At 54.5% G+C, this 22,247-nt stretch overlaps 1 protein-coding gene and 2 non-coding genes across 5 annotated transcripts; 2 read left to right on the top strand and 1 right to left on the bottom strand.

Annotated features, from left to right (window-relative positions):
* Positions 1–312: 312 nt before the first annotated feature.
* On the top strand, positions 313–20,945 carry LOC142006447 (uncharacterized). 3 transcript variants are annotated; one of them, XR_012643521.1, is made up of 4 exons: positions 313–542; positions 2,919–3,092; positions 3,819–4,311; positions 4,417–5,056. XR_012643521.1 is itself a non-coding variant. In XM_074983229.1 (4 exons), the coding sequence occupies exons 2-4, from the start codon at positions 2,976–2,978 to the stop codon at positions 20,499–20,501; spliced, it is 672 nt and encodes a 223-aa protein (XP_074839330.1). In that variant the 5' UTR covers positions 313–542; positions 2,919–2,975; the 3' UTR covers positions 20,502–20,945. The 3 variants fall into 3 exon arrangements, 2 of the variants coding, with proteins under 2 accessions (XP_074839330.1, XP_074839329.1); XM_074983229.1 differs by lacking the exon at positions 4,417–5,056 and adding an exon at positions 20,463–20,945 and having other exon boundaries at positions 3,796–4,311; XM_074983228.1 differs by having other exon boundaries at positions 3,796–4,311.
* LOC142006452 (U2 spliceosomal RNA) lies at positions 7,194–7,384 on the top strand. Its single transcript, XR_012643524.1, has one exon. It is a non-coding gene; the product is annotated as a U2 spliceosomal RNA (small nuclear RNA).
* An 888-nt stretch (positions 20,946–21,833) lies between the features above and the next one.
* LOC142006451 (U2 spliceosomal RNA) lies at positions 21,834–22,024 on the bottom strand. Its single transcript, XR_012643523.1, has one exon. It is a non-coding gene; the product is annotated as a U2 spliceosomal RNA (small nuclear RNA).
* Between the last annotated feature and the right edge of the window lie 223 nt (positions 22,025–22,247).

Here is a 22,247-nt window from a genome sequence, read left to right as displayed (position 1 = left end):
CATTACACACAAGAGTCCGCCTTCTTCTCAGCCGCTGCTCAATCCCCGGAGGGACCCTTTTGCTGGCGCCGCGAGCCCGGGCTCGGGACAGGTTTAGGGGCGGGGCTGTGAGAGCTCTGGGTGGGGACACAGGCTGTGGGCGGGGCCGGGCTAGGACAGGTTTGGGGGCGGGGCTGTGAGAGATCTGGGTGGGGACACAGGCTGTGGGCGGGGCCGGGCTGAGGACAGGTTTGGGGGCGGGGCTGTGAGAGCTCTGGGTGGGGACACAGGCTGTGGGCGGGGCCGGGCTCAGGACAGGTTTGGGGGGTGGGAGCTCCGGGACTCCTGTGATTTCTAGTCATTTCCTTTCCCAGCTGGGAGCTTGTGGGGGGCTTGTCCGGCCGCGGCGTTGCCGGAATTTCCGTGTGTGCGATTCCCGCCCGGCCCCTTGTGGGACCTGGTTGTGCTGGTGACTAGAAGACAACAGGCACCGTCCTGGGCACCTCAGAGACTAAGAGACAATTTGGAGCAGGAGCTTTGGTGGCAAAGACCTGCCTGGTCAGGTACATGAATAGGTGGGGTGGAGGAGAATTTAAAGGGGGGTCCCCGCAGCAGCCTCTCTGTTAGTTCTGCCCCTGCCCAGCCCCACATCTGCCTCTCAGGGCCCCTCCTGCAGCCCCAGGAACTCATCTCTCTCCCCCTCCTGCCCCTGGGGCTGCAGGGAGGGAGGGGAAGGGGCTTCCAGGGTCACAGAGCTGAGTCGGGGGCTGGGGACATGGGAGTCCTCCAAGGTCACAGAGACTGAGGCTAGAGAGGCTGATTTCAGGGACAGTCGGAGCTGGGAGCTACGGTCCCACACACCCAGCCAGGGCCGGATTCTCCCCCCAGGGCCGGAGCTGGGGGGACCGCGAAGCTCGCAGAGGCCCCAGAGGCGGCGGAGGGGGGCGGGACTCGGGGGGAGGCAGCAGCCGGGCGCGGGGAGGTCGCTGTCACCTGGGCCGGGGCGATGGCGCCGCACCCCGCCCCCCCCGCAGCGCCCCCCCGGCAGGAGCGTTTAGCGCCCAGGAGACAGCACAGAACCGCCCCCACCCCCGGAGAGGCCGCGCGCGGCCGTACCACACCCCTCCTCCCCATTCGGCCCGGCCGGGGGCAGCTGCACCCACACGTGGGGCCCCGCTCGCGAACCCAGCACTCCGGACGCGCCCGGCAGGGCGGGGTACCCAGAAGTGCCCCCCGCGCGCCTCCCCTGGGGCTGGGTCTGTTCCCCCTCCCCCACCCACTGCGGCCTGAGCTGAGCCCCGCCCGAGAGCCCCACGGGGGGGACAGTCCCCTGGGGGTGAGCCCCGCCCCCCCGCGAGCTCAGAGGGCGGGACAGGGCTGTTGTCACCCGCGCCCGGCCCGGCCCTGCAGCGGGTGTGTGCGGTGTCCTGCCCCTCCCCGCCCCGCCCGTCCGTGTGACACTGTCACACCTGCTACACACCCGCCACGTGCACGTCACGTGTTCCCGGTGCAGCCCCGGGGCGCCCAGCGCCGCCTCCCCGGGGCCGCACCGCACAGCACCAGGGCCGGGGGGCGCGGCCACAACGGCGCGGCCCGTCCCGCTGCCACCGCCGCCCTGCGCTGCACCGGGGCCGGGCTGGGCTGGGACCCAGCCGCTGCCTGCGGGGAGCTTTCCGGCACTGCCACGTGTCCTGTGCCCATGAGTGAGTGACCAGGGGGCTGGGCTGCGCAGGAAGGGCCGTGCAGGGCTCAGTGTATGGGGCTGTGAAATGGGTGCCTGGTTCAGAGGCTGGCTTTAGGATGGGGGTGGGGCGAGGGGCAGTGCAGCGGGGTTGGGAGGGGCGGGGTGTCTATTTCCATCTCCCAAAGGAGGGTGACATCTCATGGGTAGATTATTGTAGGAGCAGAGGGAGATCTCGCAGTTGAAGCAGGGGCAGGGCTGGGCACCAGGACTCCTGGGTTCTCTTCTCAGCTCTGGGAGGGCAGTGGGGTCGAGTGGTTTGAGCTCTGGCCTGCTCTCCCTCACTTCCCTGTCACTCTGCGCCTCGGTTTCCCTTGGTGAGTGAGGACACGTTCCCAGCAACCCGGGGACCTGGGCAGTCCGGATAATTCACCGAGAGGGGCTTCATGCCACTATCGTGAGCATACTCGAGATACACCAAGGAGCATGGGGGTTACTGCAGCCCATTGGGCTGCCCCACAGCTCCAACAAGCTGCCTCAGAGCAAGTGAGGGGGAAACTTCCCCTTGAGCGGCCAACGTGTGTCAAAATGTCGCCTGCCTCAGCTCCCCGAGGCCTGTGACAGACAACAAGAGCTGCCTTCCCCAGCACAGGCACCCCATGGGCCGGGTTTGCCTCTACGGAACCCCTCAGGGTAAACTGAGGCACAGGGGGGGAGTCGTGAGTAGCTTGAGCTGAGCTGGGGAAGCAGCGCTGTCTCCCACCTGCCCCTGCCTGCTCTCCAGCCCTGGCAGGCCCCTCATGCCCCGGCCGCCCCTTGCAAGGGAAGGGACACGACCCAACTGGATTTCTGGCCATGGAGCTCTGTGCTCCCACTGGAGAGCCACCCAGTGGGACTCAGGCACTGATGTCCCTTTGAACACCCAGACCTGCTTCTTTGCCCTCTGGGGAAGGAGGGGGATGAAGGGGCTGGAGCACATGACCTATGAGGAGAAGCTGAGGGATTTGGGTTTATTTAGTTTCCTGAAGAGAAGACTGGGGAGCGATTTGGTAGCAGCCTTCAACTACCCAAAGGGGACGCTCTGGGGGGGTTGATCCTGCTTTAGGCAGGGGGCTGGACTGGACGACCTCCTGAGGTCCCCTCCAGCCCTCGGATTCTGTGATTGTGTGATTCTGATCTGTCTGCCTTTTCCAGATGGATTAGATCCTTTTCCAGTCGATTGATTCTCATCTGATTTTACCCGTTTTATCTTCTTCAGCCCTCTCCTCCTGAGCAGAACACAGAGAATCCCTTTTTATCGACCCTCCCGTAAGAGATGCCTGTGTCCAATCCACACGCTCCTCTGCACCCGTCAGCTCCCCCCAGCCCTTCGCTTAAAAACTGCTCTGCGACATCTCATTGTTCAGTGCCAGCAGCCTGGTTCCGTTTTGGGGTAGGTGGGGCCCATCCCCCCCGTACAGCCTCCCGCTTCTCCAAAAGCGTCCCCAGTTCCTAATGAATGTGAACCTCTCTGCCCGGCACCATCCTCTCATCCCTGCGCTGAGACTCTGCAGTCCTCCCTGCTCACCTGGCCCTGCACGTGGAAGTGGGAGCGTTTCAGAGAGCGCTGCCATAGAGGGCCTGGATTACAATCGCTCCAGGATCTCTCCAGGTCTCTTCCAGTTCTATGACCACCCCGGAGCGCTTGGGCGGCTGCCCAGGAAAGATTCAGGGCCACTCAGCTGGTTTGCAGAGCACCCAGCGCTGGCCGCCTGTGTTTCTATTGCAGGCGCACAGCCACACAGGCTTTGGTGCACATAGACATTTTATTCTGCCGCTGGAGGGGAACAGTGGTGAGGAGGGAGAGGTCAGTGGTTAGAGCGTTGGCCTGGTAAACCCAGGGCTCTGGGATTAACCCTTCAGAAGGGCCTTCAAGGGTCTGGGGCAGGATAGATTGAAAAAACTCCAAAACTATCAGGCCTGGTGATGGGTCCTAGTAGTATAAGGGATCTACCATCAATCTTTAGCCACGCCCCTTTTCCTTTTAGCCACGCCCCTTTCACCAGAAGCCCCACCCCAGCCCTTTTAGCTCCGCCCATCCCTTTCACCAGAAGTCCCACCCCCTTAACCCTTTTGCCCCTCCTTCCTGTCACCAGAAGTTCCTCCCCAACTCCTTTAGGCCCGCCCCCTGTCACCGGAAGACGTTCCCTTCGGGGGTAGGAGTACATCTGGGTCAAGTGAGACTGGAAGGAAAGGGTGTCATGCGACCCCTCGAAGGACTCGCCCCTCCACCAATCGGAGCACAGCGCTACCCCCAGAAAGAGGCCATCTTCTTCCAAGAGCGCGTGTTTCAGAAATGTGCAAATGCTGAGCGGGAAGATGGACACTTTCACCACCCCTGCCAGAGTTCGGACGTTGTTCACGTGCCGACGGGTCTCCGCCGCACGTGGAGAAAGCGCTGCATCCGCGACAGCTGCGAGGGGGAGGCGGTAGCCGAGGGGAGCCCTTTGGCCCAACCCTTGTTGACGGATACACCGGAACCCGACCCCGAAACCCAACCGCTCTCGAGGCAGCCCGACAAGGTAGACGGCCTCTCTTTGTCCACCCCTACGGAGGAAGGCGGCCGCAGGTTGAAGGAGTCAGACGAAGAGAACGGAAAAGAAGCCAAAGAGGTAAGAAACGAATGAGCGAGGTTGGGGGGTCGTGTAATGGGATTTTGTAAAAACCTAAAAAGACCACAGGATCGTACATTATTTTCTTTCTGGGAATCTCTCCAGAGCTCGACAAGGCCTTCCTTGAGGACCCTAAACCCCAGGACGACGTTGTGTCAGAATGAAGATGAAATGGATCCACCTTGGTTTTGCTCAACACCGATACAAACCACTGAAGATGATGCGAAGGACGATGGCTACGAGGAATTTAGAAGGAGGCTTGGTATGGAACTGGCTGAGCCAGTCCCATGTCATCAGCGTAAAAAAGGTCTGCGTTCGATTGTACGCGTTGTTGTTTATGCCACACCCGCTCACGACACTGTCCTCAAGCACTGCCTCCGGGAAAAGCTTTTTGAAGACTGTGAGGCCTGTGTCATAGGTGCACCAGGCCAAAGGCACCAGGACTTGGTGGCCCCTTACAGACTAACACAGATTTTGGAGCATATGCTTCAAAACGTCTCTCGAAAAAATTCTGTCTGAATTGTTCTGGGCCTGGAGCTTCAGGCACCTCAGTCCCCTCCTTAATAGGGCCCTGGGCACGTCCAGCGCCCTCTCACCTGCAGCAGCTCCAGCACCGGCTGCTGACACGTCCCCTCCAGCTGTGTGTTGAGGGCGCCAGCCCGGGAAATCTTCTCCCCCAGCCGGGTGGCATTTTCCTCCCCCCTCGGCCCGATCTCCTGGGCCAGCTCTCCCAGCCGTGCCAGCAGGAGGCGCTCTTGTTCAGCCGGGAACTCCCACGCCACCAGCTGCCTCTCCACGGCCGTCTGCCGCTGGGGTGCGCAGAGGGGCCGGGCTGGCCACGGGGAGAGGGACACAGGACGTGGGCTGTTCCGCGCTGCCCGGGGCTTTTCATTCACAACTCAGCCGGGCCTAGCCAGCTCGCAGCCCCGAAAGAAGGCAGCCCCAGCGACTCCTGTGAGGAGCAGCGAACAGGAGCAGCTCACAAGCAGCTCACCTTTGGGAGGAGCCACACACCTGTTTTCACCTTTCTTGTACGGGGTTTCTCTTGTGCCCTCCAAGGCGGCACTAGAAACAAATAAGGGATCTCTGTCAAGGGAGAAATGGAGAGTGACGTGGCTGGGGAGAGCTCTGGTGTTGTGACCTGCGTGGCATGTGCCGTGTTTGTCTTCCTCCCGAATGAGAGAAAGGATTTTCTCTGGCCCAAGTGTAAGCTGGGAGCCATTTTAGAAGAGAAGGTGAAAGGACTTGAGGCACAAATCCCAACCCTCAGGTCCATCAGAGAAGGTGAAGGCTTTCTGGACAGAAGGCAACAGATAATACTGCAGGTACAGCAGGCTGCCCAAAACAAGGAGGAGAACTGCAAGCGAGTTACCTCCAGGAGGAGGAGAAAACCAGTTCAAGTCTCTCCAATTGCTGTGGAGTTAAGTAGCTGCTTTCAGCCTCTCTCTGAAATCACAGAGCAGCAGCTTGGGCCTTGCAGAGCTGAAATCACAGGGTTGTGCCTCAGGGCAATCCCCAGCAGCGTGATTGCTAAGGGAGGGACGATGGCAGTGGATGAGAGCAGGGGGTTGCTGCCGAGGTGTGTGGTTGACACCGGTTCTGCGGTCCGGTGGTCTGATGGTGTGAAGAAGTGGGTCTGTCCCACCAAAGCTCACCTAATAAATTATTTTGCTAGTCTTTAAAGTGCATGATGGGGTCAAATTTAGCTACGACAGATGAGGAAAGGGATCTTGGAGTTATAGTGGATAGTTCTCTGAAGACATCCACGCAGTGTGCAGCAGCAGTTAATAAGGCAAATAGGATGTTAGGAATTATTAAAAAAGGGATCGATAAGAAGACAAAAGATATCATACTTCCCCTATATAAAACTATGGTACGCCCACATCTTGAGTACTGCGTGCAGCTGTGGTCTCCTCACCTCAGAAAAGATATATTGGCATTAGAAAAGGTTCAGAAAAGCGCGACTAAGATGATTAGGGGCTTGGAATGGGTCCCATATGGGGAGAGGCTAGAGAGACTGGGACTTTTCAGTTTGGAAAAGAGGCGATTGAGGGGCGATATGATAGAGGTATATAAAATCATGAATGGTGTGGAGAAAGTGAATATAGAAAAATTATTTACCTTTTCCCATAATACAAGAACTAGGGGACACCAAATGAAATTGATGGGTAGTAGGTTCAAAACTAATAAAAGGAAATTTTTCTTCACACAGCGCACAGTCAACCTGTGGAACTCCTTGCCCGAGGAGGCTGTGAAGGCCAGGACTCTATTAGGGTTTAAAAAAGAGCTTGATAAATTTTTGCAGGTTAGGTCCATAAATGGCTATTAGCCAGGGATAAGGTATGGTGCCCTAGGCTTCAGAACAAAGGCAGGAGATGGATGGCAGGAGATAAATCACTTGATCATTGTCTTCTGTTCTCCTTCTCTGGGGCACCTGGCATTGGCCACCGTCGGCAGATGGGATGCTGGGCTGGATGGACCTTTGGTCTGACCCAGTATGGCCATTCTTATGATCTTATGCTACTTGACTGCTTTTTGTTTTGGTTCTGCAGTCCATACAGGGTTAACAGCTCGATGGCGTCATCACGCTGCAGCGAGGGGACAGGCTTCATGCAGATTATGTGATCGCTTAGGCAGCGAAAGAACCACCACAGAGGCAGCTCGCAGGTCTGGTGGAATAACTCGTTTTAAAGCTGAATTATCTGGTGGGAGAGGTTTTGCTTTGACCAGCTACAAAGGAGCTGCAGGATGAAGAAAGTAGGTGTACTTGCCGATCTGTAAAAATCTTGTTGCAAGGCTCACATGTGTTGCATTCGGGTGACTCGTCGTGACGTGGAAAAGTGTCCAGATGGGTGGGCTGCGTAAAATTTTCACAAAACTGTATCGCTTCTCGGCCTTTTGGGTAAGATCAAGTGTAGTATCTGTTCTTATCAGTTTAATATCTGATATGTTCTCTATCTGAGAACTATTTATTAAATGGATTTTTGGAACAGGGAGATGGAATAGGGGCTTGCTCCATCCACTCTGCGCATCAACCTGATACTGCAATACTTCCAGGAACGGTACACCTTCCTTCGGGGAGAAATACTCTTGGTAAAAAAATAGAATTCAACTCTGAAAGTTTTGTTTTTCTGAACCACAAACAGAGTTCTTTGTATGTAAATTTGTTGTAAGAATCGTTTATGGTTTTATGGCCCGGTTGGGTTTTTATTTGCCCAAAACTTTGAAATTACCATAGAAATGCCTATTATAAAAGCTGTTAAGCGAACACTGAAATACATGTTTAGCATTTCTAAAAGCAGTTAAATGCATATTTAGCACCTCATTAGCAAGGGCATGGTTGGGGCACCTTGCAATTGCGGTGCTGGTTTAGGTGGGGGTCTTTTCCAGGAGAACCCCGGCAACTTCGAAATCCCCTTTATTCCTATCAGCAAATTAAAATAAGGGGATTTCCACATCTGGACCAGCTGTGCAGCGCGAGCCGCTGCAATTTCCAAGTGCTGCCCCCCACCCCGCCGCCCCGCATTCTAAAGAGAGTCTCATTAGTAATCTTCAAAATGGCGATTTGCATGGACATTTTGAAGTTTTGGGCTAGTGTAGACAAAGCCACTTTGTTTTATGTGACTCTGGATTTCTCCCCTTCCTACCGCTCTTCTGATGTGCCCACTTTGATTCCGATTTTTCTGATTAGTCAACCTTGATGACTACTTTTGGTTGTCTGTGCCTTAAATATTGAGTCTTATGCTCTGAAGACTTGGGTCTATTCCAGAAAAGCTCACCCCTTCATCAATTATTTTGTTAGCCTTCAAAATGCTAAGAGACTGCCCCTTTTTTTTTTTTTTGCAGAGAAAAGAATCCGTGTGTTTGTGAGAGGCAGGTCTGCTCTAGGTCAGCAGGCCTCCAGGGCTGGTGAAAGCAGAGGGCTGCAACTCCCCTCCATCAGCACTCCCATGAGAAAAATTGTTCCAGTCCCCCTGGTCAGACCTGGTTTGGTTAACCAATAAGAACAGATTGAAAGTTTTTGATTGTGCAGGTTTAAGACAAAGAGGAGACGCAACTGAAGACAGTTGGCAGTTTTTCCATGGGCCGTTATTAAGGGCCTAAAAGCAAGCAAGCTGCACCCCTGTAGTATAAAACTCTTTCAGTTCTGTGTAGTGTTCACCTGTATCTGACATTGAATTCAGTGTGATGGTTTTGAAATTAACTTGCTGTTCAGTCTCAGTACTGATTGTAGCAGTGCTAATGAAAGCTCCTTGTTGTGTGAGTGAGAATGGATGCTGTACGTATGCGAGACTGTCACCAGCTGTTCCAGGAAGGGATCAGGACAGACCCTTGGCGCTGCGGATCATTACAAGGTGAGCAGTGGGCAACTCTAGAGAAGGAGAGAGGCGGTGAGAAACAGTCCTCAGTCAGCAGTAGCAGGCTGGGCCAATAGAAGACGAGCCTGTAGAGTGAGAGGGAAAAGGTGAGCGGTGGGCGCATTGCCACCTAGAAAGGCTGGCGCACTCTGGGATGAAGCGGGGCTTTGCCCACGAGAGCTTATGCTCCAGAATGTTAGTCTCTGAGGTGCCCCAGGACTTGTTGTTCTTACAGTGCACGGCAGGGCAGTCCCAAGGGTGGATTAACCCTGAGCGAAATGCAAGTCCCCTCTCTCATGCGCTCTGCTCCCGCTTGTCCCCCTCCCCGCCCCCGCTCCCCCCAGCTGTTGGTCACCCCTTGGAAACAAGACTGGGATGTTGGCCCAGCTGGGTTGATGCTTCCTCTGTAAAACCCAGGCTCAGACTCAGCATTGCTGCTAACTTTTCCCAGGCACCTGTGAAATGAATTTGTTCCCTGCACCCCTCGTGAAATGTGACAAGTCCCCTCCATATCAGTAGTCTGACAAAGCGTGGGGGGGGGGTGAGGCCAAGGGGTTCAGGGTGTGGGAGGGGGGCTCAGGGCTGGTGCAGAGGGTTGGGGGTGAGGGTGCTGCCTGGGCATGCGGGCTCTGGGGTGGAGCCAGGTCTAAAGGGCTTGGGGTGCTGGCTGGCCCCGGGCTACAGCAGAGAGGACCCCCCCCCAGCCCTCCCCCCAACACAGCCCCCAGGCTGAGGCAGGGGGAGGCGCCACATCGGGCTGGGCTGGGAGATCGGCATCCCTCCCCTGCCCTCAGTGGGTCTGGGACTGATGGGGGCTTCCCTGGGCCGGGGGGTTCCCCAGCTGCAGCAGGTCCCTGCCAGGCTGGGGCGCCTTTCCCCTGACCGCGGCAGGCTCGGGCCAGTTGGGTCCCGCAGCGCCCTGCTTGCAGGGAACGTCGCCCCAGGTGACCTCCGAGAGCAGCGTTCACCCTCAGCGGGGCTAAGCGGCGCCACGTGTCCCCCACCCCCGGGAGCAGCCCCAGCTCCTCGCCCCCACCAGGAGGCCCGGCCCCGGCACAGCTGAGCTCCCTGCACAGCGGCCAACGCCCCCATTAGCTCAGCGCCCCGGAAGGGGCTGGCTGGGGAGCCCCGTTACTCCTGGAGCAGCAGCCGGGTGAGGCAGGGCACATCCCCTTCGCGTCCCTCTTCCTCAGGGTGTACGGGAGCTATTATTCCCCTCTGCTCATAGGCGTAAAGAGACTTTGAAGTAGGCAGGATCCTTTTGTAAAGGAGCCTCGTCTGGATGAACTGCGTACCCGGTGGGGGGGGGGGGGGGGCATAACCCATGAGGTGCAGCATGGTCCAAGAATCAGAAGAGTGCATGAGGTAGTGGTTGCGACACTCCCCAACTTGGGGTCCATCTTTTCATTCCATGGTTGGCCAAGATGGAAGGGAAGTGGAACTTCAGCAATAGTACAAAAGGTGGGTGGAAGCCAATGCTTCCACTTAGCCCAGTCCTGTATCGTGTTCGTCATCTCGTCACGTGTCCTCGTTCCCCATATTCCGTGTTGGCTGGGTCGTGGGCGATGAGTGGAAGGGGAACGAGGGAGGAACGCACTGCGAAGGGAGGCAGAGAGGAAAAGAAAAAAAGAAAAGGGAGGCTAGGGAAGGGGTAAGGAGATGGCTTCTCTCTGTGTAGTAGGGCCCGTTAGATGAGTTCTGGGTAGTTGGGCAGTTATTTGTCCTGATATTGGCGGAGGCCTGTAATATGCTCTGTGTAGACGTCCTGGGACCATCTGATGGCATCTGACACCATTAGCTGTCGCATGAGGCGGGCATAGTGGCGGCTGATGCCGCAGGCCTCCAGGACCATTTTGTTCTGGGGGTCCCAGGCCCCCAGGGCACCCACCAGCAGGGCGTGTACCTCCACTTTGTAGCCCTGTGTCCTTAGTGTATTTGCTAGCGGTGTGTATTTATCTAGCGTCTTTGCCCTTGCTTCCCGGAAGGCCACTGACAGGTTTTCGAAGGGGGTGGAGACATCCACCATGGTGATCTTCTTTGCCCGCTCGTTAGTTATTACGATGTCTGGTCTGAGCAGGCTTTTGGTGTCCAGGATGATGCAGTCCACTGTCACTCCACCCAGGGCTGCCGGGAGGGCCTCGATAAATCAATCTAGGATTGCGTTATGCTGTAGTTGCCAGGTCCTGGAGGCTACGTCTACACGTGCAGCCAACATCGAAATAGTCTATTTCGATGAATAACGTCTACACGTCCTCCAGGGCCGGCAACGTCGATGTTCAACTTCGACGTTGCTCAGCCCAACATCGAAATAGGCGCAGCGAGGGAACGTCTACACGTCAAAGTAGCACACATCGAAATAGGGATGCCAGGCACAGCTGCAGACAGGGTCACAGGGTGGACTCAACAGCCAGCCGCTCCCTTAAAGGGCCCCTCCCAGACACACTTGCACTAAACAACACAAGATACACAGAGCTGACAACTGGTTGCAGACCCTGTGCCTGCAGCATAGATCCCCAGCTGCCACAGAAGCAGCCAGAAGCCCTGGGCTAAGGGCTGCTGCCCACAGTGACCATAGAGCCCCGCAGGGGCTGGAGAGAGAGCATCTCTCAACCCCCCAGCTGATGGCCGCCATGGAGGACCCAGCAATTGCGACGTTGCGGGACGCGGATCGTCTACACGGTCCCTACTTCGACGTTGAACGTCGAAGTAGGGCGCTATTCCTATCTCCTCATGAGGTTAGCGACTTCGACGTCTCGCCGCCTAACGTCAAAGTTAACTTCGAAATAGCGCCCGACGCGTGTAGACGCGACGGGCGCTATTTCGAAGTTGGTGCCGCTACTTCGAAGTAGCGTGCACATGTAGACGCAGCCGGAGAGAACCAGACATCCACAGAGAACATAGCACAGAGTATCCTTAGAGTATCCACATCCTCTGTTACAGTTCCCATGCTGGATGGCTCTGTTGAGATGGATGTAGTTCAACCACACACACTGCATAAAATACCATTGTGCAAAACAGATAAAGTTACTGGCTAACAAAAAAGTAGGCCAAGATTACTGACACTTCATTTGCAGGTGATCTCAAATACTACACTTGACTTTGACCTTTCTTTCTTTCTTTCTATTTTTTTTAAAAAAAAAAAAGGGGCGGGGGGGTGACTTAATGCTATGAACATTTTACACAGCCCACCTGTCTGGACACTTTTATATGTCATGACGACTAAAGCCAATGCATCACATGTGAGCATTGCAACAAGATTTTCACAGATTGGCAAGTACACGGACGTTCTTCATCCTGCAGCTCCTTTCTAGCTGGTCAAAGCAAAACCTCTCCCACCAGATAATTCAGCTCTAAAACAAGTTATTCCACCAGACCTGTGAGCTGCGTCTGTGGTGGTTGTTTCTCTCCCTAAGCGATCAGCTAATCTGCATAAAGCCCGACCCCTCGCTGCAGCATGCTGATGCCATCGAGCTGTTAACACTGTATGGACTGCAGAACCAAAACAAAAAGCAGTCAAGTAGCACTTTAAAGACTAGCAAAATAATTTATTCGGTGAGCTTTGGTGGGACAGACCTACTTCTTCAGACCATCAGACCACCGGACTGCAGAACCAGTGTCAACCACACACCTTGGCAGCCACCAAAAGTATTCAATCAGGCGCCGGCAAGGACAAAGAAGAGAAAAATCAGACTGGAGCAGAAAGGAGGAAGAAGAGCAGAATTCAGCCAGGCGTGTGGCAGGAGCAGGGAACCTTTTCGGGGCTGGAGGCCGCTGACTACAGAAAATGGTAGAGGCCTCAAGTGACAAGGAAACCACAAAGTAAAACAAAAAAAATACTGCAACGCAGCCCCAAATGATGAGAAAAAACCTGCACAGACACGCCCCCCAAAGCAGCCTGGAGGGGGAAACAGCCCCCCCCCCAAAGCCAACCTGCGGGGAATGCGGAGGCAGCTCCAGGGGGATAGCTCTGTGGAGCCTGCCCCCCACATCACCTGCCCCCCCAGAGTCTACTCCTCCTTATACGGCCTAGGCTCTGCAGGCAGCTGCTGTAGAGGGACAGCCTCTCGGACCCTCACTCCCTGCCCACGCAGCCTGCAGGGGAGCGGGAGCCCCATGGAGACTGGTGGGCAGCTCCCAGAGCCTGCCCCACCCCACAGCCTGCCCACCATATGAAGGCCACAGGTGACTTGGGGTAGCCCCAGAGTATCACCACCAGCTGGAGGAGGGGTCTGCAGAGAGAGGGCTGGAGCCCGGTTCTCCTTTCCCTTCCCCTGACAGCGAGTGCGGCAGAAAGGTGTGTTTGGTTAGTGTTGGTTATGTGTATGATGTACAGTTTCACGTCTGAGGACTTGCGTTTAAATGCTGCAGTTTCTATTTCCCTCTGTGTCACTCAGGGTTAGATGGTACGTACTGTAAGGCCTTGCTCCCTCCTAGCATTGCAGTTAAGTTGTATCCCTCGTCTGCATCACAACTCAGTTGTGTCTATAGGAAGTAGAGGCCCAGTATGAGGCCTTAGGCCTGAACCAAAGTAATGGTCAAGCCTTTGCTAAGAGAAAGCAAAGCGCAGCTGTGCGCTGAAGGGATGCATTGCCCACAGACGCTGGCATGAAGAGGGCTGATGGTGCATAAACAGAGCTACCCAGCATATTGAAGTATGAACATGGCACCAGAACACCCGACCCTGGAACATTCCACAGAGAAGAAAGAACAGGCCGACCCATCCCAGTGACAGGGGCAGAAGGGTAATATGATGGATAGAGTTGTTTTGTTGGAACCAACATGTACAAGGTGAGAGGCGGCACCTGACTACGTAGAAAGGGTTGTACCTCAGTACGTCAGGAGTGGTGTGTGAATTGTTTGTACCTGTGTATAAGAATGTACTCCTGGGGTGTGGTCTGGGTCCGGCCCAGGGGGCAGTGGAAAGTCCTGCCACTGACTGAGCCGAGTCCATTGACCGTGGGTGCATATTTGCAGTATGCCCTGACTTAGACTAAGAAGTCTACAGGGAATTACTATTGTGTCCAATACGGCAATAAACCTGGCCGACGCGCCTTCGCACCTTACTAGACTCTGTGGTCATTGGGGGTTCTCTTCGGGTCTGCTGCGTCGGCTATCTGCAGAGCTGGGGCAGCGCACAGAGGGAACACGCGCACGCAGCCGAGTGATACCAACACTAGAGAGAGCAGAGCACCGCGCTGGTAGCATCTGACAACAGAGGTGATCAAAAACAAGTTGAGCCGCTTGTCACAGCTGCAAGATATTCTTATTCAAAAGCAGGTGCATGCCAATATGGATCTGGTCCAAATAGGTTCGGGAAACTTGAAAGCTAGATGGAAAGTGTGGCAGTGGCTGAACTCTATCACCTGGTTGCTAAACAAGAAAGAGATGGAATTAGGAAATAAAACTGCCCTGGTGACTGGGTGTACTGAAATGCAGATTCTCAGCTTAGTGACGCTGGAAGGTGAAATGTATTGGGTGTTATCTGGGAATGTTAAGGTTTTAGCGCATCTCCTGAAACAACACCTATAAATATGATGGATACAATACGTCTCCAGCATGGTTAAACCTGATTTACAATTTGGTGAAATTGTTGTTAAAATTGTTCCCCAGCAGTCTGTGGAGACAGACCTGGGGAAGGTAGTAACCCCTGTCATTGTCATCTAGGATGAGCTGTAAATCCCTGAAGAAGTGCTGGAGAGATTTTAGCTGGGGGCTGTAGGTGGGGGTCTGTGGTTCTCTTTGATGGATCTGTCCAGTAGCAGGTGACGTCTTACACACACAGACCCAACTAGCTCCTGAAAGCTCCTTGGGACAAGTGGATGCTCATGTGCCTGTGAAGCCTCAGTGACCCTCCACATCAGGACTAGAGCCCTAGTGGCACGTTTTTCACCAAAGCCTCCAGGGCAGAATTGTTACCACTGGCACCTTCCAATTCAGCAAACAACCGAGTCAGTTCCAGGAAGGGAAAAACGCCCAGCACTTGCTGAAGGTGGGGCACAGTGTGAGCTCAGGAAAGGGAAACTCACCCTGTTCCCCAGCCCAGAGGGAGCCATGGCTGCAGGGAGCCCCCTGGAAAGTCTCCAGGAAGAAGCCACATGTCCCGTCTGTCTGGAGTATTTCACAGCCCCGGTCACTCTGGAGTGTGGGCACAACTTCTGCCGAGCCTGCATCAGCCAGTGCTGGGAGGGACCCAACCCAACCGCCTCCTGCCCTCAGTGCAGAAAACCTGTGCAACAGAGACACCTCCGGCCCAACAGGCAGCTGGCAAACATGGCAGAACTCGTCAAACGGCTGAGTTTGCAGGCAGCGAAGGGAGCAGGAGGGGACGGGGTGTGTGGGGAGCACCAGGAGGCTCTGAAACTCCTGCCGCTCAGGGTCTGAACTTCCACAGCCCAGGAACTGCCGCAGCTGCTGGAATTCCCACACGATTTTCTGCCTCCCCACACACCCCGTCCCCACCTGCTCCCTTCGCAGTTTTATTTCCTAATTCCATCTCTTTCTTGTTTAGCAACCAGGTGATAGAGTTCAGCCACTGCCACACTTTCCATCTAGCTTTCAAGTTTCCCGAACCTATTTGGACCAGATCCATATTGGCATGCACCTGCTTTTGAATAAGAATATCTTGCAGCTGTGACAAGCGGCTCAACTTGTTTTTGATCACCTCTGTTGTCAGATGCTACCAGCGCGGTGCTCTGCTCTCTCTAGTGTTGGTATCACTCGGCTGCGTGCGCGTGTTCCCTCTGTGCGCTGCCCCAGCTCTGCAGATAGCCGACGCAGCAGACCCGAAGAGAACCCCCAATGACCACAGAGTCTAGTAAGGTGCGAAGGCGCGTCGGCCAGGTTTATTGCCGTATTGGACACAATAGTAATTCCCTGTAGACTTCTTAGTCTAAGTCAGGGCATACTGCAAATATGCACCCACGGTCAATGGACTCGGCTCAGTCAGTGGCAGGACTTTCCACTGCCCCCTGGGCCGGACCCAGACCACACCCCAGGAGTACATTCTTATACACAGGTACAAACAATTCACACACCACTCCTGACGTACTGAGGTACAACCCTTTCTACGTAGTCAGGTGCCGCCTCTCACCTTGTACATGTTGGTTCCAACAAAACAACTCTATCCATCATATTACCCTTCTGCCCCTGTCACTGGGATGGGTCGGCCTGTTCTTTCTTCTCTGTGGAATGTTCCAGGGTCGGGTGTTCTGGTGCCATGTTCATACTTCAATATGCTGGGTAGCTCTGTTTATGCACCATCAGCCCTCTTCATGCCAGCGTCTGTGGGCAATGCATCCCTTCAGCGCACAGCTGCGCTTTGCTTTCTCTTAGCAAAGGCTTGACCATTACTTTGGTTCAGGCCTAAGGCCTCATACTGGGCCTCTACTTCCTATAGACACAACTGAGTTGTGATGCAGACGAGGGATACAACTTAACTGCAATGCTAGGAGGGAGCAAGGCCTTACAGTACGTACCATCTAACCCTGAGTGACACAGAGGGAAATAGAAACTGCAGCATTTAAACGCAAGTCCTCAGACGTGAAACTGTACATCATACACATAACCAACACTAACCAAACACACCTTTCTGCCGCACTCGCTGTCAGGGGAAGGGAAAGGAGAACCGGGCTCCAGCCCTCTCTCTGCAGACCCCTCCTCCAGCTGGTGGTGATACTCTGGGGCTACCCCAAGTCACCTGTGGCCTTCATATGGTGGGCAGGCTGTGGGGTGGGGCAGGCTCTGGGAGCTGCCCACCAGTCTCCATGGGGCTCCCGCTCCCCTGCAGGCTGCGTGGGCAGGGAGTGAGGGTCCGAGAGGCTGTCCCTCTACAGCAGCTGCCTGCAGAGCCTAGGCCGTATAAGGAGGAGTAGACTCTGGGGGGGCAGGTGATGTGGGGGGCAGGCTCCACAGAGCTATCCCCCTGGAGCTGCCTCCGCATTCCCCGCAGGTTGGCTTTGGGGGGGGGGCTGTTTCCCCCTCCAGGCTGCTTTGGGGGGCGTGTCTGTGCAGGTTTTTTCTCATCATTTGGGGCTGCGTTGCAGTATTTTTTTTGTTTTACTTTGTGGTTTCCTTGTCACTTGAGGCCTCTACCATTTTCTGTAGTCAGCGGCCTCCAGCCCCGAAAAGGTTCCCTGCTCCTGCCACACGCCTGGCTGAATTCTGCTCTTCTTCCTCCTTTCTGCTCCAGTCTGATTTTTCTCTTCTTTGTCCTTGCCGGCGCCTGATTGAATACTTTTGGTGGCTGCCAAGGTGTGTGGTTGACACTGGTTCTGCAGTCCGGTGGTCTGATGGTCTGAAGAAGTAGGTCTGTCCCACCAAAGCTCACCGAATAAATTATTTTGCTAGTCTTTAAAGTGCTACTTGACTGCTTTTTGTTTTGGTTCTGCAGTCCATACAGTGTTAACAGCTCGATGGCATCAGCATGCTGCAGCGAGGGGTCGGGCTTTATGCAGATTAGCTGATCGCTTAGGGAGAGAAACAACCACCACAGACGCAGCTCACAGGTCTGGTGGAATAACTTGTTTTAGAGCTGAATTATCTGGTGGGAGAGGTTTTGCTTTGACCAGCTAGAAAGGAGCTGCAGGATGAAGAACGTCCGTGTACTTGCCAATCTGTGAAAATCTTGTTGCAATGCTCACATGTGATGCATTGGCTTTAGTCGTCATGACATATAAAAGTGTCCAGACAGGTGGGCTGTGTAAAATGTTCATAGCATTAAGTCACCCCCCCGCCCCTTTTTTTTTTTTAAAAAAAATAGAAAGAAAGAAAGAAAGGTCAAAGTCAAGTGTAGTATTTGAGATCACCTGCAAATGAAGTGTCAGTAATCTTGGCCTACTTTTTTGTTAGCCAGTAACTTTATCTGTTTTGCACAATGGTATTTTATGCAGTGTGTGTGGTTGAACTACATCCATCTCAACAGAGCCATCCAGCATGGGAACTGTAACAGAGGATGTGGATACTCTAAGGATACTCTGTGCTATGTTCTCTGTGGATGTCTGGTTCTCTCCGGCTGCGTCTACATGTGCACGCTACTTCGAAGTAGCGGCACCAACTTCGAAATAGCGCCCGTCGCGTCTACACGCGTCGGGCGCTATTTCGAAGTTAACTTTGACGTTAGGCGGCGAGACGTCGAAGTCGCTAACCTCATGAGGAGATAGGAATAGCGCCCTACTTCGACGTTCAACGTCGAAGTAGGGACCGTGTAGACGATCCGCGTCCCGCAACGTCGCAATTGCTGGGTCCTCCATGGCGGCCATCAGCTGGGGGGTTGAGAGATGCTCTCTCTCCAGCCCCTGCGGGGCTCTATGGTCACTGTGGGCAGCAGCCCTTAGCCCAGGGCTTCTGGCTGCTTCTGTGGCAGCTGGGGATCTATGCTGCAGGCACAGGGTCTGCAACCAGTTGTCAGCTCTGTGTATCTTGTGTTGTTTAGTGCAAGTGTGTCTGGGAGGGGCCCTTTAAGGGAGCGGCTGGCTGTTGAGTCCACCCTGTGACCCTGTCTGCAGCTGTGCCTGGCATCCCTATTTCGATGTGTGCTACTTTGACGTGTAGACGTTCCCTCGCTGCGCCTATTTCGATGTTGGGCTGAGCAACGTCGAAGTTGAACATCGACGTTGCCGGCCCTGGAGGACGTGTAGACGTTATTCATCGAAATAGACTATTTCGATGTTGGCTGCACGTGTAGACGTAGCCTCCAGGACCTGGCAACTACAGCATAACGCAATCCTAGATTGATTTATCGAGGCCCTCCCGGCAGCCCTGGGTGGAGTGACAGTGGACTGCATCATCCTGGACACCAAAAGCCTGCTCAGACCAGACATCGTAATAACTAACGAGCGGGCAAAGAAGATCACCATGGTGGATGTCTCCACCCCCTTCGAAAACCTGTCAGTGGCCTTCCGGGAAGCAAGGGCAAAGACGCTAGATAAATACACACCGCTAGCAAATACACTAAGGACACAGGGCTACAAAGTGGAGGTACACGCCCTGCTGGTGGGTGCCCTGGGGGCCTGGGACCCCCAGAACAAAATGGTCCTGGAGGCCTGCGGCATCAGCCGCCACTATGCCCGCCTCATGCGACAGCTAATGGTGTCAGATGCCATCAGATGGTCCCAGGACGTCTACACAGAGCATATTACAGGCCTCCGCCAATATCAGGACAAATAACTGCCCAACTACCCAGAACTCATCTAACGGGCCCTACTACACAGAGAGAAGCCATCTCCTTACCCCTTCCCTAGCCTCCCTTTTCTTTTTTTCTTTTCCTCTCTGCCTCCCTTCGCAGTGCGTTCCTCCCTCGTTCCCCTTCCACTCATCGCCCACGACCCAGCCAACACGGAATATGGGGAACGAGGACACGTGACGAGATGACGAACACGATACAGGACTGGGCTAAGTGGAAGCATTGGCTTCCACCCACCTTTTGTACTATTGCTGAAGTTCCACTTCCCTTCCATCTTGGCCAACCATGGAATGAAAAGATGGACCCCAAGTTGGGGAGTGTCGCAACCACTACCTCATGCACTCTTCTGATTCTTGGACCATGCTGCACCTCATGGGTTATGCCCCCCCCCCCCCCCCCACCGGGTACGCAGTTCATCCAGACGAGGCTCCTTTACAAAAGGATCCTGCCTACTTCAAAGTCTCTTTACGCCTATGAGCAGAGGGGAATAATAGCTCCCGTACACCCTGAGGAAGAGGGACGCGAAGGGGATGTGCCCTGCCTCACCCGGCTGCTGCTCCAGGAGTAACGGGGCTCCCCAGCCAGCCCCTTCCGGGGCGCTGAGCTAATGGGGGCGTTGGCCGCTGTGCAGGGAGCTCAGCTGTGCCGGGGCCGGGCCTCCTGGTGGGGGCGAGGAGCTGGGGCTGCTCCCGGGGGTGGGGGACACGTGGCGCCGCTTAGCCCCGCTGAGGGTGAACGCTGCTCTCGGAGGTCACCTGGGGCGACGTTCCCTGCAAGCAGGGCGCTGCGGGACCCAACTGGCCCGAGCCTGCCGCGGTCAGGGGAAAGGCGCCCCAGCCTGGCAGGGACCTGCTGCAGCTGGGGAACCCCCCGGCCCAGGGAAGCCCCCATCAGTCCCAGACCCACTGAGGGCAGGGGAGGGATGCCGATCTCCCAGCCCAGCCCGATGTGGCGCCTCCCCCTGCCTCAGCCTGGGGGCTGTGTTGGGGGGAGGGCTGGGGGGGGGTCCTCTCTGCTGTAGCCCGGGGCCAGCCAGCACCCCAAGCCCTTTAGACCTGGCTCCACCCCAGAGCCCGCATGCCCAGGCAGCACCCTCACCCCCAACCCTCTGCACCAGCCCTGAGCCCCCCTCCCACACCCTGAACCCCTTGGCCTCACCCCCCCCCCACGCTTTGTCAGACTACTGATATGGAGGGGACTTGTCACATTTCACGAGGGGTGCAGGGAACAAATTCATTTCACAGGTGCCTGGGAAAAGTTAGCAGCAATGCTGAGTCTGAGCCTGGGTTTTACAGAGGAAGCATCAACCCAGCTGGGCCAACATCCCAGTCTTGTTTCCAAGGGGTGACCAACAGCTGGGGGGAGCGGGGGCGGGGAGGGGGACAAGCGGGAGCAGAGCGCATGAGAGAGGGGACTTGCATTTCGCTCAGGGTTAATCCACCCTTGGGACTGCCCTGCCGTGCACTGTAAGAACAACAAGTCCTGGGGCACCTCAGAGACTAACATTCTGGAGCATAAGCTCTCGTGGGCAAAGCCCCGCTTCATCCCAGAGTGCGCCAGCCTTTCTAGGTGGCAATGCGCCCACCGCTCACCTTTTCCCTCTCACTCTACAGGCTCGTCTTCTATTGGCCCAGCCTGCTACTGCTGACTGAGGACTGTTTCTCACCGCCTCTCTCCTTCTCTAGAGTTGCCCACTGCTCACCTTGTAATGATCCGCAGCGCCAAGGGTCTGTCCTGATCCCTTCCTGGAACAGCTGGTGACAGTCTCGCATACGTACAGCATCCATTCTCACTCACACAACAAGGAGCTTTCATTAGCACTGCTACAATCAGTACTGAGACTGAACAGCAAGTTAATTTCAAAACCATCACACTGAATTCAATGTCAGATACAGGTGAACACTACACAGAACTGAAAGAGTTTTATACTACAGGGGTGCAGCTTGCTTGCTTTTAGGCCCTTAATAACGGCCCATGGAAAAACTGCCAACTGTCTTCAGTTGCGTCTCCTCTTTGTCTTAAACCTGCACAATCAAAAACTTTCAATCTGTTCTTATTGGTTAACCAAACCAGGTCTGACCAGGGGGACTGGAACAATTTTTCTCATGGGAGTGCTGATGGAGGGGAGTTGCAGCCCTCTGCTTTCACCAGCCCTGGAGGCCTGCTGACCTAGAGCAGACCTGCCTCTCACAAACACACGGATTCTTTTCTCTGCAAAAAAAAAAAAAAGGGGCAGTCTCTTAGCATTTTGAAGGCTAACAAAATAATTGATGAAGGGGTGAGCTTTTCTGGAATAGACCCAAGTCTTCAGAGCATAAGACTCAATATTTAAGGCACAGACAACCAAAAGTAGTCATCAAGGTTGACTAATCAGAAAAATCGGAATCAAAGTGGGCACATCAGAAGAGCGGTAGGAAGGGGAGAAATCCAGAGTCACATAAAACAAAGTGGCTTTGTCTACACTAGCCCAAAACTTCAAAATGTCCATGCAAATCGCCATTTTGAAGATTACTAATGAGACTCTCTTTAGAATGCGGGGCGGCGGGGTGGGGGGCAGCACTTGGAAATTGCAGCGGCTCGCGCTGCACAGCTGGTCCAGATGTGGAAATCCCCTTATTTTAATTTGCTGATAGGAATAAAGGGGATTTCGAAGTTGCCGGGGTTCTCCTGGAAAAGACCCCCACCTAAACCAGCACCGCAATTGCAAGGTGCCCCAACCATGCCCTTGCTAATGAGGTGCTAAATATGCATTTAACTGCTTTTAGAAATGCTAAACATGTATTTCAGTGTTCGCTTAACAGCTTTTATAATAGGCATTTCTATGGTAATTTCAAAGTTTTGGGCAAATAAAAACCCAACCGGGCCATAAAACCATAAACGATTCTTACAACAAATTTACATACAAAGAACTCTGTTTGTGGTTCAGAAAAACAAAACTTTCAGAGTTGAATTCTATTTTTTTACCAAGAGTATTTCTCCCCGAAGGAAGGTGTACCGTTCCTGGAAGTATTGCAGTATCAGGTTGATGCGCAGAGTGGATGGAGCAAGCCCCTATTCCATCTCCCTGTTCCAAAAATCCATTTAATAAATAGTTCTCAGATAGAGAACATATCAGATATTAAACTGATAAGAACAGATACTACACTTGATCTTACCCAAAAGGCCGAGAAGCGATACAGTTTTGTGAAAATTTTACGCCGCCCACCCATCTGGACACTTTTCCACGTCACGACGAGTCACCCGAATGCAACACATGTGAGCCTTGCAACAAGATTTTTACAGATCGGCAAGTACACCTACTTTCTTCATCCTGCAGCTCCTTTGTAGCTGGTCAAAGCAAAACCTCTCCCACCAGATAATTCAGCTTTAAAACGAGTTATTCCACCAGGACCTGCGAG

This window comes from Carettochelys insculpta, unplaced genomic scaffold (genome assembly GCF_033958435.1).
Source record: "Carettochelys insculpta isolate YL-2023 unplaced genomic scaffold, ASM3395843v1 scaffold_0066, whole genome shotgun sequence".
Taxonomy (NCBI): domain Eukaryota; kingdom Metazoa; phylum Chordata; order Testudines; family Carettochelyidae; genus Carettochelys; species Carettochelys insculpta.
Note: the sequence above shows the minus strand (reverse complement) of the source record. Positions and strands in the feature narration are given on the sequence as shown.

Coding starts and splice junctions, on each gene's coding strand:
- LOC142006447 (XM_074983228.1), top strand. CDS start 2,976: ATGCCTGTGTCCAATCCACACGCTCCTCTGCACCCGTCAGCTCCCCCC. Junction 3,093..3,795: donor CAGCCTGGTTCCGTTTTGGG/GTAGGTGGGGCC, acceptor TCCTGTCACCAG/AAGTTCCTCCCCAACTCCTT. Junction 4,312..4,416: donor ACGGAAAAGAAGCCAAAGAG/GTAAGAAACGAA, acceptor GAATCTCTCCAG/AGCTCGACAAGGCCTTCCTT.